The sequence below is a fragment of the Rhinichthys klamathensis genome, unplaced genomic scaffold (genome assembly GCF_029890125.1).
Source record: "Rhinichthys klamathensis goyatoka isolate OS25496 unplaced genomic scaffold, OSU_Roscu_1.1 h1tg000301l_1, whole genome shotgun sequence".
In the NCBI taxonomy this organism is placed as follows: Eukaryota; Metazoa; Chordata; class Actinopteri; order Cypriniformes; family Leuciscidae; genus Rhinichthys; species Rhinichthys klamathensis.
Window position 1 is genome coordinate 1966819 of NW_026606820.1, and position 13848 is coordinate 1980666.

General features: G+C 39.6%; 1 protein-coding gene across 3 annotated transcripts in view; it reads left to right on the forward strand.

Moving 5' to 3' along the window:
• The window catches only part of elf1 (E74-like ETS transcription factor 1), a 45298-nt gene that overhangs the window by 20656 nt on the left and 10794 nt on the right, over positions 1 to 13848 (forward strand). For all 3 annotated transcript variants that reach the window (XM_056270294.1, XM_056270295.1, XM_056270296.1), the window contains exon 2: positions 7000 to 7394. In XM_056270294.1, coding sequence (XP_056126269.1) covers positions 7323 to 7394 — 72 coding nt within the window. In that variant the 5' untranslated portion in view covers positions 7000 to 7322. The remainder of the gene's footprint in view (positions 1 to 6999; positions 7395 to 13848) is intronic.

Below are 13848 nucleotides of genomic sequence, written 5' to 3' on the forward strand. Positions count from 1 at the left end.
AAGTTGTTGGCTGACATTTTCATAAAATGTCAGCCAAAATCATCTTAAAATCATCTTTGAATCATCTTAAAATTGTTTGGAAAATCATGAATGGGGGGATGCTCTCTCTCATCTCCTCAAACAAGTTTCCATCTGGGAGAGATCAACACAACTGATGTTAACCAAGCGTCTTTAGACCCTACTGAGTTTAGTGGCAGGGATTCTGCCTTCACCTGGCCTCAGTCTCTCTCCTCCCCAGCCTTTAATGTTTGGAGAGCTGAGCTCCAGGCTCAAAGATAACAGCTCCTGTCTCAGGTGGGTGTGGGGCCGTTGACTTCTTCTAGCACCTTGAGGGGGAGTGGAAAAGTACTTGAGAGATCAGATTCAATTTGCTTCATCCCCTGCAAAGCTAGCAGAAGGTAAAGCCTTTCTTCTCTCTCTCGGTTTTAGCATGGCAGAAGTGGCGGTTCTCGAAGCAACGTGTTTGTCTCTCTCTCCGCTTCTTTTTTCGTCGTTCCCTCTCCCTCACAAAGATTGCTCAAGGTTTTATAATGTCCTTTTTTTAAATCTTACCTGGTTTTATGCTTTAATCCTCAAAACAAGTTTTTGGTCTGTATTGGAAACACTCTGTGAATTGTCGACTTCTGTGCCGTGTTGTTGTAGGCTGATGTGGCCATGGGAGTTGCTTGTATGCTGGTCTCATTAATTGCCGTCTCTCTTGTTCTGTTGAATTAGCAAACATACGCCTCACAGGCCCTTGACCTTTTTCCCTGATGTATAATACACTCTTTTTCACTTCTGTGACCAACAAAAGGGGTGTGTGATGCTGATACTTTCACATCACTTTCAGAAGAAGAGAAAGACAGTAGGGATATCAAATACCAGTGCTAAGACTAAAAACGAAATGTACATATAGTCTTTCTGCAGTACTCGGTATGGTACATTCGCTATTTTTACTGACATGTGGCTGCTTTCAGATGTGCATATTCGGATGCTCATCCATAATTGCATGCAAACTTAGTAACGCAGTAATGCGGCTGAGTGCATGAACTGGCACATGGGCTGTTTGATCATAATGCTCATCTTGGTGAGCTATAAATGCATACATAGTCAGTTTTGTCTTATCTTATTGTCAACAAGTGGGACAATAAATTAGAAAATATGTCAACAATCCAACTGTCTATTCATTAATTAACATATATTGTTGATATAAATCAAACAATAATATTGATAAAAAGAAGACACAAATCACTGGTTCAAAATCATTTCGTTATTATAAATCATTTAATTACATATTGCATTATTTAATCGCCAATTTAATTTGTTATATTTAAACTACCATTCAAATGTGTTTTTTAAAATATTTTTATTCAGAAAAGACATTTATAATGTTACAAAAAAAATGTATAATGTTATATTTCAAATAAAATGCTGTTCTATTAGGAAGCACAACTGTTTTCAACATGAATAATTAATAATAATAAGAAATGTTTCTTGAGCACCTAATCAGCATATTAGAATGATGCTGAAAATTCATTATATTCAAATAGAAAACAGTTGTTTTAAATTGTAATAATATTTCACAATATTACTGGGTTTTTTTTCCTTCTATTTTTGCAGCATTACAAATGCAGCCTTGGTGAGCATAAGATACTTATTTAAAAACAATAAAACAATCTTACTGCCCCCAAACCTTTGAACAGTATTAATATTAAATATTTGAATATTTCATATTTCATATTTTGTTCAGTTGTATATTATTCAAAATTGGTGCTGTGTTTTGTGGAGTTTAACATATTGGTATTACTTGGACATAAAGCAGCAGCAGGCTATTAACTTTTGTCAGGACCGTTTAAATGATATGTTACCATATAGATGAGTAAAGTCCCTAAGTTCATTATCACAGCATTACATGACTTCACTTGAGTTGAAGCATCACATCCTCACAGGAACTGGGCTAAAAACATCCATGTTCTGCTGAGTCAAGCAGATGACCCTGTTGAAAGAGGCTTTGTCCTCCATATTGATTGAAAGGCTGCTTTTGGCATAATTCCACCCTCAGGGTTTCTCTTCCCTTTAGTAAGTGAGAACAAGTCGTCAGATATCTCACACGACACATGTTCACTGGCTCACTGGAGGTGTTTTAATGTCACATTTTGCTGGTGGAGCAAGCATTGCGGAGTCTGTTTTTGCTAAAACACTCAAGACTGGCATGTTCTGAAATTCCAGGAATGCCAAGAATGCCAGTCCTCCTTCCTGACCTAGCAAGAAAAGAGCTTAACTTTTCTCTCGCGTTCTCTTAGTCAGTGTCTCTCCAAAAGCCTATAGTATCCCAAGCTATTTTGAGACTAGTGTTTCTCAAATTTGTTGACATCACCATTGCCATGACGTCACTCCCCACAGAGTAACTAGAGATTGCTTCGCCCTATCCAAAACCATTTCCATCCATCCTAGTGATGTCATCAGAATAAAGCAGCTCACGATCACACAACATCTTGAATCCATAAGCATTCCCATCAAACCGCTCACCTATGTTAAATGATGATTCGTGTTTGAATTTGCTTGCTCCTTGATTGAATTCCATTGTCAGGGTGACTCATGGCTTAGTCATTCGGTTGGCTTAAATTACATCCTTTCATGGTCAACACTGAACTCAGCTGAGGACGCTACAGGGGTGGGTGGGTTGACAGGGTCAATAGGGTAAGATGTATTTGTTCGTAATCATTCTCCCTTCAAAACTGGTTATTCTGTCCAACATTTTAGTCAGCGTCTTGCTTCATATTTACTTGTTTTGACAACACAGATTAGGCGTTTTGCCAGACTCGTACCAGCTGCTGCATTAGGACTCGGATAGACGTTTTTCATGTACACCTCATAGTTTTACCTTGTTTGCTGAGTGTGTATCCTTGGCAGACCTCAGCCATGGAGTGATTCCATGCAAGCCCCACCCTGGAGAGTGTTTGCTTACTGAAGTCTTGAGTACTGAGTAACTCTACCTTCCTCTCGGCGCCTCTGGATGACGTGCAGCAGGCCTTTGTTTGTGTGCACATGTTGGGACTATAGACAACTGTTGTCGCATCCCCTTGTATCGTTTACAGGCTGCCGTCACGGTGGCGTAGATCACTCACTGTGTGCCCGGCACGAGGTCTTGTTATATACAAATGGGAATCAGCGAGGAGAGCAGCATGGTGCATGCAATCACAGATTTGCACGATTTTGCTCCCCACCAGGCTCATCTCTCTGTGTGAAACGTTCTCATCAATCCCATATCACGCTTTCATTTGCCACCATATCACCGTCAAGTGGTGTGAATTACTTCATTACTCCAAAGCAGGGTTGTAGACCATGGCAAGATCGTCTAATAGAATTTCAAGCTGCGAGCTTTGGCTGTGGCATACGCAGCTGCAGTTTGAGGTACGGAGAGCTTTTTGAATTGAAAAGAAGAACCGAAAATGACATGAGGCCATTTTGAGCTAGGAGGAGGAGGCAGAACTCAGCCATGCTCTTGTTTGGCGACTTCTGACCCTTGGCTCGCACTACGGAGACTTCATGGGCGAGTGCTTTCCCAGACTGCAGAGGTAGGCATGACCCACTCTGTGTGGTCTTGATTTGCCTGGTATCAGTATAGTTGTGATTATCATTTTTTTAGCACTGTTTATAGTACAGTTATGGATGATACTTCAAATCGTGCAGTTTGTTGAGAAGAAATGTGCTTTTACTTGATATAAAGTGCTCTAAAATACCCCATAGATTTGCCTTAGAAAGTGAAGTAGGAACTCTTGCCATATTTAGAAAACCAATATATATAGGGATGCATGATGCATCAGCCGATATTTGTATTTTTTTCTTCTTTAAGTTTGATATTTTTTTTAAAAGCTGCTGTCCGTAGCTTTTTTTGGGTTAAAAATTATCCAAAATACATATTTGATAAAATACATAACCAGCCAGTGTTCAAAACTATCTGCTTGCCTTAGCTCGATGCAAAACGGTAAGCTTGTAATAATGTTTTTAATTTTAGTGGTACTGGTGGATTTCCGCGGGAGATTCGAGCATGTCTTTGCGTCATTACGTCACATCTGTACACATAAAGAAGGAGTCTCGGCTAGTAGGCTATATTGCGTGTGAGGATGTTGGAGGTAGAGATTTATAGCCTTTTCTCACAGCACTTGATATAATTAAACTTATCAATTTGATGGCGGATCCAGAAAGGTTCAAACGACGATCATCATCAGTGACAACTAGAGACTCACCCGCTGTAACATGCAAAAGACTTCGTTCGGACTTCGGAGTGGCTACAGAAAAAAAGAGACTGCAACCGGACCCATGCGAAAACAAGGATAATATCGGAAGGACATTACATGATGTAGTCACGCAATGGTTGCTGACGTTGTTAACATTAACAATTAGAGAACATAGTATAGCTACTTTGCACGGTTTTGCGTGAAATGATAACTTATAAGCAATTGTTAGATTTAATCAGCGCGATTTACTGCAATGTCAGAACCAGAACAAAAGTGAATGTTTCTTACTAGTTCAGATGACATTTCCCGGTGAAAATTCCTATGTTGGTCATACTTCCAAAAAGAATAATCTGTGATTCTGAATGACAATATCCACATCGGCGCGGTGACTGACAGCTGCACACTCTCCTGAAACACTGTGTTCATCCGCGCTGTGCCGTGTCGAGGGTGTTGAACTACAACCCACGTAAAGTTGATAATTCCGCGAATGACTGCAATTGCAGATTTCGAACAGAGATGGCGACAAAGAGGAAAAATGCCGGACTGCAGCTTTAAAGAAATGAGTACTTTTATTCAGCAAGGACAAATTAAATGGATTAAAGGTTACATTAAAGACATTTATAACGTTACAAAAGATTTCTGTTTCAAATACTTTTGAAAGAATGAATCCTAAAAAAATGCGTCAAGTTTTTCGCAAAAATATTAAGCAAAACAAGTGTTTGCAGTATCGGTAATAATAAGAAATATTTCTTGAGCACCAAAGCAGCATATTAGAATGATTTCTGGAGGATCATGATGTAGCCTTGGTGAGTATAAGAGACAAAAACATTACAAAATAGTACCTACCCCAACCTTTTAAATGGCAGTGTATCTTAAATGTGTATGGGCCGATCGAGAATATCAATATTTTTTTTATAAACTGTACATTATAATGTAGCACTTGTAGCATTTGTTTTATTTATTTAGACATAATAGTTTAAAAGTATAATATGATCCGTTTGTCGGTTATTGGCCATTACATTTTATTAATGTCTCTTAATATACTCATACTCTACCAGATCATCAAAGAGACTTGAGGATGACCTCTTTTTATTTGACGTAAGCCCCTAGAAACCTACCAGAACACCATAGCAACCACCTAGTTTGGTTAGTGCTAATAATAGGTTGGGCCTCTCTGTCATGGGATACACCATCCTGTCCCTCTCTTGAAGAGACAAGGCCACATGTTGAAGACGAGACTCCAGCTGCTACAGGGGTCTTGGACAGAGACTGAGCTAAACTGAACATTTGTTTGAGCTCCCTGCCACCCACACCCACACTGACCTATCTTTCCTATTCTCTTTAACTGCCCCCATTAAACCCTTGTACCCACCCACCCCACCCCACCAACCCCAACCCCCAGACACCATTCAACGTGGTATGCACTTGTTGACACACTGTCCTTTCAAAGCAAACAAGCCCCACCCTGCCACAGAGTAGACGTGGGCCGCTCCGCTGCCTGCCATTTTACTACACCCCCCCCCCCCCCCCCACCTCAGTGGTTCGTCCAAACCTTCCGTCCTCTCCCCACTGCACTCGTTTAATCTTTAACCAGACTGCAGACCCTCCTGTTCCTTCTCACCGCCTCAGGGCTGGGAAGAGGGTACTCTTTCTCTCACAGGCCTGTGATTCTTGTGTTTTTGGGTTTCTGTAGTTCAGCCGGCTTCAGTGTGAGGAGTGAATGTGGACTTTGGATGAGGGTGTGTTTGGGCCCTTCTACTCTGATAACCCAACCTTGTTTACAGTACCCCTTTGATCAGGCTGGGTGATCTCATATCCTGTAGTGATCCATGCCCCTCACCCCTTCCTCCGCACTGCCACTGAAGAGGTTCACTTATTACATCTGAACCTTGACAAATTAAACCGGGCATTCAAAATGACAGTAGACCAGCTGTCTCGCTGCTCTTATATCCTTGTCTTTTATCCTTCAATCAGAATAGTGTGAATGATATTAGTGCTATACCCATATTCAAATTTACCTTATACTTATTAGCATATTATTTATATTGTCATGTTATGGTCGATAACTAATAAATAAAAATTCTGTATTATTTTGTCTAAATAAATAAAATAAATCAAAACACTTTTTTTATTTCAAATAATGAAGTAAATATTTAAATTAAGTAATAATTAAAATAATCTTAAATAATTAAAATATTGTAAATATATTTGAATTATCTGTGCCATGTCGGTTATTGGCAAATAATAAAAATAGTTTTTGAAGTAATGAAAATAGTACTTTGAATATTTAAAAATGACATTTCAAATATTATTTTAAATAATTGGCTGATAACGGATATGACACCAATATATTTTGTGATTCCAAGTGAATACAGGGCGACACAGTGATGCGACAGTTGTATTGTTATGATCTCAGAGGGTAAACAGGAGTCAGAGCCAAAGAAAATGAAGCGTGCCAGTGATGAATGTGTTGCTGGAAAGCGGAGTACGTTTTCCATTCGTCCTTTTTCATTCTGCCCGGCCAGACTTCCTCAGAGTCTGTCTTTGAGGCAGCTTTGGGTGTTCGGAGCCAAGAATGGGATTGGTGAGCCCAAAGTCTCCCCAGCAGTGAGCGAACGCTTCATAGAGTCAGAAAATTAGCCTCTCGCCTCAGTCCCAGCGGTACTGTCTCAGGCTCGTCCGGCCATCCCAGCCCTCTCTCTCTGATAATGTGACACAGCCCATTTTGCTCAGTCGCAGTTTACTAATGTTCCTTTTCCTCTCTGTTTCTCTCTTGAAGGTTTAGATGCCCCAGACACAGCTGGAGCGAGAAATCTCCTCCATCACGCAGTACCGTTTCCCTGAGTCCTCCGCCACCCTGTCCGTCATCTGGAGGGGAAAAAAGTCAGCAGCGTGCAGGACCAAAAAAGGGAACTCTGTTTTTACCTAACAGTGCCTCTCATTTTGTGAAAGCAGCAGATTACCTCAGCAGTGTTCCTGCTTCAGGGTGCTTCCTGTGCCGAGGGGTGTGGTGTGGAGCAAAGCGTTCGGGGAGTGCGTGGAGGGGTAGGAACCCTCTGCCTGTCATCCTGTGTCCTACCCTCTCTCTCTCCCTACAACACCATGACCACTGCGGTCCAGTCAAGCGAGCTTGTCTTTGAGTTCGCCAGCAATGGGATGGATGAAATCAATCAGGTACATCACAACCACATTTGCTGTTTTCTGTGTGAGAATATTCTGATCGGCCCTTCATCGTTGACCTGAAAGCACTGAAATATTTTGGCATCAGCAATCTTTGTTATTAGGCACATAAACTTGGTTTCTCTGTTTAGGTACTCTTTTTGTCTATCCAGCTGCACAGACAGGGTCTTAAAATGGGGACAAGGGTTTTTCAAAGGTCTGTGCCTTTGATGCTGGGCATGAAGGGAAGGGAGGGAGGAAGGTGGAACATTAAGAGTGCAAGGAGAGGGTTGGGAGATCACTGTGTGGGTTGCTGGCAGGGTTCAGATGGAAAGACTGAGATGTACGAATCGCCAGTCAGTCTGAACTCAGTGTGTTTCGTATATTCTTATACGAAAGCCTAGTTGAGAATGAAAGTAGCATTTCAGCTTAATTATGTTGCATACATTGAGTGGCCCCAAAAAATATATTTATATTTCATTGCATTGGATACAATATATCAAATCAAGTGGCTTCTGCAAAGATATGCTGCTATAGCTTTTCTCAGGACTAACATTTCTGAGCCACTTTATGTTATTTCAAGTTAGCTTTCCTCAAGTTTACACAGGTGTCCTGGGATAAACATGTTCCACAAAGTTTGACAATGTCCAAGATATTTTGTCTTTGTTTTCATCAATTCACTTCTAGTTTGGGGTCTGTAAGATTTTTTTATGTTTTAAAAGAAGTCTCTTATGCTCACCAAGGCTGCATTTATTTGATCAAAATACAGTAAAAACAGTACATTTATAAAATGTAATTACAATTGAAAATAACTCTTTTATATTAAAGTATATTTTAAAAGTTTGATTTATGCATAGACAGTAAAAGCCCTGTCACCCATTGGTCTGAAACAGGTTTGAGGAACAGCCAGCAAATTAGATTTTGAGGAGCTCAATCTGCGGTTTAGGGTATAAGGAATTAACAGTGCGGATAAATATAATGTGGAGCCAACTCAGCCAAGCCATGTAAGTGCCACTTGGATTTTTTGGTTACAATTTTAAATGTGGCTTAAGTGTCCAAATCCTTTTTGGGCCACTGTATGTGTGGATTGCAGCGTGCTTTCATACTGTTGTGTTTTGGTTTGTTCTGTCTACTCTCTCTGAATTGAGATGACTCCAGAATCATGATCTTAATCTTAAGCGTGTGTTTGTGCAGTCATGTGAATGGATCAGGTGTGACAGGCCTCTTCCCTTACTGACTGAAAGAGAACTGAAATCTAGATTCAGGCCTAACCTGCCTAACTTGTTGCAGCGTGGGAGAAGAGTCCTGTTCCACCCAGAAATCTACGATTGTTTTTAAATGACGTTGGCTTTTCGGTCACTCCCTAAGTCCCCTCACTCTATTACAGCACCCTCATAAATATGCTCTACCAGTCGCCCTACAGTCTCAGATATCTTTTGACTCCCCCTGCTAACAATAGAGGGGCTTTTTGGGGGACTGCACAAGATAACCCTAGACTCTTCTCACTGTGTGTGCTGGGTTTTCCACACATGGGTGCTGTGAAATATGTCCAGCTACTTCTCTGGACCATAATGATTAGCCGTGCTGGACTTTGCAGAGCCAATAATTACTCCCATAAGTCAAGTTGTCGTGTAATGGGAGTGAAATGATATTAAGGCACCGTGTCAGACTTCAGCAACAGCAGTTCTGTAAAAGATCCAGATCTCCAAAGTCACCTAATGCATTTACATGCACAATCTTACACTGATAATCACAGATTAGCCCGACAACATAATGTTACAACCTCTTAAGTGCTGTAAACGTTTTAAGCAGAAAACAACTGGCACAACTAGATTTTTACCCATGACCTCATTTTCACTCTGCATGTAAACACCTTCACCAACGTTCTGGTGACTTATTTAGTATGCGCATGTCTCATGTGCATGTCTGTTGATGTCAAAACAAAAGAATTTCTCGTATAAACAGGGTTTTCTTGCATCGTCAGGTTTTCAGATTAAGCTTTTTGCATGCAAGTTTACTTATTTGTTAGGTTATAAAAATAGGGATGACCGATCACATTTTAGGGGCCGAGTGCAAGTATTGGGCAAATATGCACAGTGGAATGATAAGGTTAGAGTTTGTAAAAATGACATTTTTAAAGTTATTTTAATATTAATGGTATTTATAAAAGGTTAATTTTATATTAAATGTATTTTTAAGTAAAATACATTACCTCTTAAATTATTTTAAAAGCATAATGTATTGGGTGAGAGATAGCAAATATAGGAATCATATCAGTTATCTTAATTAGTTTAGTAAACAAAGACAACATTTTGTGTATAACAAAGTAAACTATAATTAATCAAACATCTCACTACTACTTGACATTATATAAACGAGCACTCAATGAAGTCACTTGTCTGTGACTCTGGCCTCAATGCACTGTGCACCTGCTCCCACAATATTGCCAATGAGTTTAGACTGCTGTTCAAAGTTTGGCGTCATTAATATATATATATATATATACACTCACCGGCCACTTTATTAGGTACACCTGTCCAACTGCTCGTTAACACTTAATTTCTAAGCAGCCAATCACATGGCGGCAACTCAGTGCATTTAGGCATGTAGACATGGTCAAGACAATCTCCTGCAGTTCAAACCGAGCATCAGTATGGGGAAGAAAGGTGATTTGAGTGACTTTGAACGTGGCATGATTGTTGGTGCCAGAAGGGCTGGTCTGAGTATTTCAGAAACTGCTAATCTACTGGGATTTTCACGCACAACCATCTCTAGGGTTTACAGAGAATGGTCCGAAAAAGAAAAAACATCCAGTGAGCGGCAGTTCTGTGGGCGGAAATGCCTTGTTGATGCCAGAGGTCAGAGGAGAATGGCCAGACTGGTTCGAGCTGATAGAAGGGCAACAGTGACTGAAATAACCACTCGTTACAACCGAGGTATGCAGCAAAGCATTTGTGAAGCCACAACACGCACAACCTTGAGGCGGATGGGCTACAACAGCAGAAGACTCCACCGGGTACCACTCATCTCCACTACAAATAGGAAAAAGAGGCTACAATTTGCAAGAGCTCACCAAAATTGAACAGTTGAAGACTGGAAAAATGTTGCCTGGTCTGATGAGTCTCGATTTCTGTTGAGACATTCAGATGTTAGAGTCAGAATTTGGCGTAAACAGAATGAGAACATGGAACCATCATGCCTTGTTACCACTGTGCAGGCTGGTGGTGGTGGTGTAATGGTGTGGGGGATGTTTTCCTGGCACACTTTAGGCCCCTTAGTGCCAATTGGGCATCGTTTAAATGCCACGGCCTACCTGAGCATTGTTTCTGACCATGTCCATCCCTTTATGGCCACCATGTACCCATCCTCTGATGGCTACTTCCACCATGTCACAAAGCTCTAATCATTTCAAATTGGTTTCTTGAACATGACAATGAGTTCACTGTACTAAAATGGCCTCCACAGTCACCAGATCTCAACCCAATAGAGCATCTTTGGGATGTGGTGGAACGGGAGATTCGCATCATGGATGTGCAGCCGACAAATCTGCGGCAACTGTGTGATGCCATCATGTCAATATGGACCAAACTCCCTGAGGAATGCTTCCAGCACCTTGTTGAATCTATGCCACGAAGAATTGAGGCAGTTCTGAAGGCAAAAGGGGGTCCAACCCGTTACTAGCATGGGGTACCTAATAAAGTGGCCGGTGAGTGTATATATATATATATATATATATATATATAAATTAATACTTTTATTCAGCAAGGACATATTAAATTGATAAAATGTGATTTTAAAGACATTTAGAATGTTACAGAAGTTCTACACTGAAAAAAAGAGCCGCTGCCTTAAATTAAGTACAATCAACTTGGATGTTTAAGTCATTTCAACTTAAATTACATAAAACTGACTTAAAAAATGAGCTGAATCTTGTAGCCTGGTTAAAACCAGACCATTCTCAGTTGTAACTGAGTTATGGTCTGGCAAAGCGTCATAGACAAATAATTTCCAGAGGGGCGTCGCCAACGGACGTCGCTGATAGACCTAAAACCAATCAGAGCGATGAAGGAGATGACGTATGCAGAGCGGCTGAGAAACATCTCCGAGTGTTGTTCTTTGCTCGGTTTTTAACAAAAAGGAAACGTTCAAATCGCTTAAAACAGACGCGATAGCTGATTCGAACGAGTGATGTTCGACGGCGGCATCCGTCTTTGTAATGTAGGCTACAAAATCTGCTTCAAAATCCCAGCGCTGTCGTCATCGTGTAAAGCCCGCCCCAACGTTTCTGATTGGTGCCTCGATTTCGACGGATTGGAAATGGGTTTGAATGAGCTCTTTGCCAGACTAACTTTCAGAGCAAATCTAAATTTGCCGGAAGTTGTCTGGGTTTTCCCAGTCTATGAATCTTGTATAATTTATAAAAAAGTAAAAGATTGCTTAACTTATTTTGATGAGTTAAAGCAATGCAATAGCAAATGTTGTCATAACTTATTGATCATATAATTTTTTGCAGTGTATATTTCAAATAAGTGCTATTCTTTTGACCTTTTATATTCATCAATGAATGCTTAAAAGAAATGAATCATGGTTTCCACAAAATAAGCAGCGCAACTATTTTCTACACCAAATTTCTTGAACACCAAATCATCATATTAGAATGATGTCTATAGGATAATGGTCATAGACATCATTAATAGTGGAATTTCTTCAATACACTGTAGTTTGGCTGCCAGTGGTTCTTGTGTGGCAAAGGCTATGCTTTTTGGCATCAGAGCATTTTTAACAAGTATACACTCTAGCTGTTTTGCATCAACAGTCTATAAAATCACCTGCTCTATGACAGAGCCAGGCTTACATTACTTCTCTTTGCCACATCATACATGTCCTATAGCTGTGATGACGTGACATCACGCAGCTTTAGTGGTCAACGGACGAATTGCTTATTACTGAAAACCTGTGGCATCAGGCCTGGTTAGTGGACAGAGAATCATCAAAGAACCTGTCTGCAACATTGCAAGTGAGGGTCTTGTATTCTATCAGTGGGTTAGCATCACCACTGGCATCAGGTAAAGCAGAAGAGAGTGGAACTGCAGAACAAGGCGCATGTTATCGGGTTTATGCACGCAGTAGGAACACAGAACTCAACTATTAAAATGACTGATCTTTATCTGATGTTTCCCTTTTAGAAATGTGGTTGATAATTCTGAAAAAAAGAGGATGTTAGAGGTTTATGATAGTCTGTTTAAAAAAAAAAAAAAATTAGAGAAGCTTTACTCTTTTTTTTTTTTTTTTTGTAATGTGCAAGATTAAGATATTTACTTAAAAAAAAGCTGAATTAACATTTAAATCTTATATTGATCAGCGCAGAACTGTTCAATTTACATAATAAAGTGGTCTAATGACAAAAGCATTTAATGCCAGACATTTTTCATTTTAACAGACATGCTCTGCTATTTTGCATTTACCTGTTCGGCAGAATGAGAGAGGCTATGTAAACCCGATCACCAACGTTTTTTGCATAATCCTGATATCTGATGTCTGTAGTTCCAAGGTAAGGCAGGACACAAGGCAGCGACTGAACGAATGCACAGAATAAATTTCCCACGTTCTCAGCAGATTCACCGGGTGTCAGTCTAGCCTTGTTAAAACTCTTCTCTTAGTATACTGATGAACAGCGCGTACAGAAATCTATCATTTAGTTGGTGTTCACCAACATTAAAAAAATTGGGGTCAGTAAGATTATTATTTTTTTTTTTAAGAAATGAATACTTTAGCTCAGTAAGGACACATTAAATTGATCAAAAGTTGCAGTAAAAGACAATTAAAATCTTGCAAAATATTTCTGTTTGAAATAAATGCTGTTCTTTTAAACTTTCTATTCACCGAAGAATCCTGAATGTTTTTTATCAGTTTCCACAAAAATGTTAAGCAGCACAACTGTTTTCAACATTGATGGTAATGAGAAAGGTTTCTTGAGCACCAAATCAGCATATTAAAATGATTTCTATGGATCATGTGACACTGAAAACTGGAGTAATTATGTTGCTGAAAATTCAGCTGTGACATCACAGGAATATTAAAATAGAAAACATCCATCCCAGCATCTGAACAGATGGCCTGTAAATACTAAAGTTATTTTAAATTGTAAAATTTCACAATATTTATTGTATTTTTTTTCAATAGTTTTTAATAGTTTTATTGTATTTTTGATCAATTGAATGTAGCCTTCTTTTTTTTTTTTACAGACCCCAAACTTTTGAACAGTAGCCTAGTGAATATCCAGATTAAACAGTAGCTAAATTCAAGTGTTCAATTTAGCAATTGCTAAATTCTATTATGCATCCTCAAAATGATTTCACCATTGAATCTGTTTATAGTAGTTTGGAGTTTGTGTTACACTACTGAATGAATTATTCTGGCCTTGAACTGAGATTTGGAAAGCCAAACCCATTGAGTCTCTGGGGGAAAT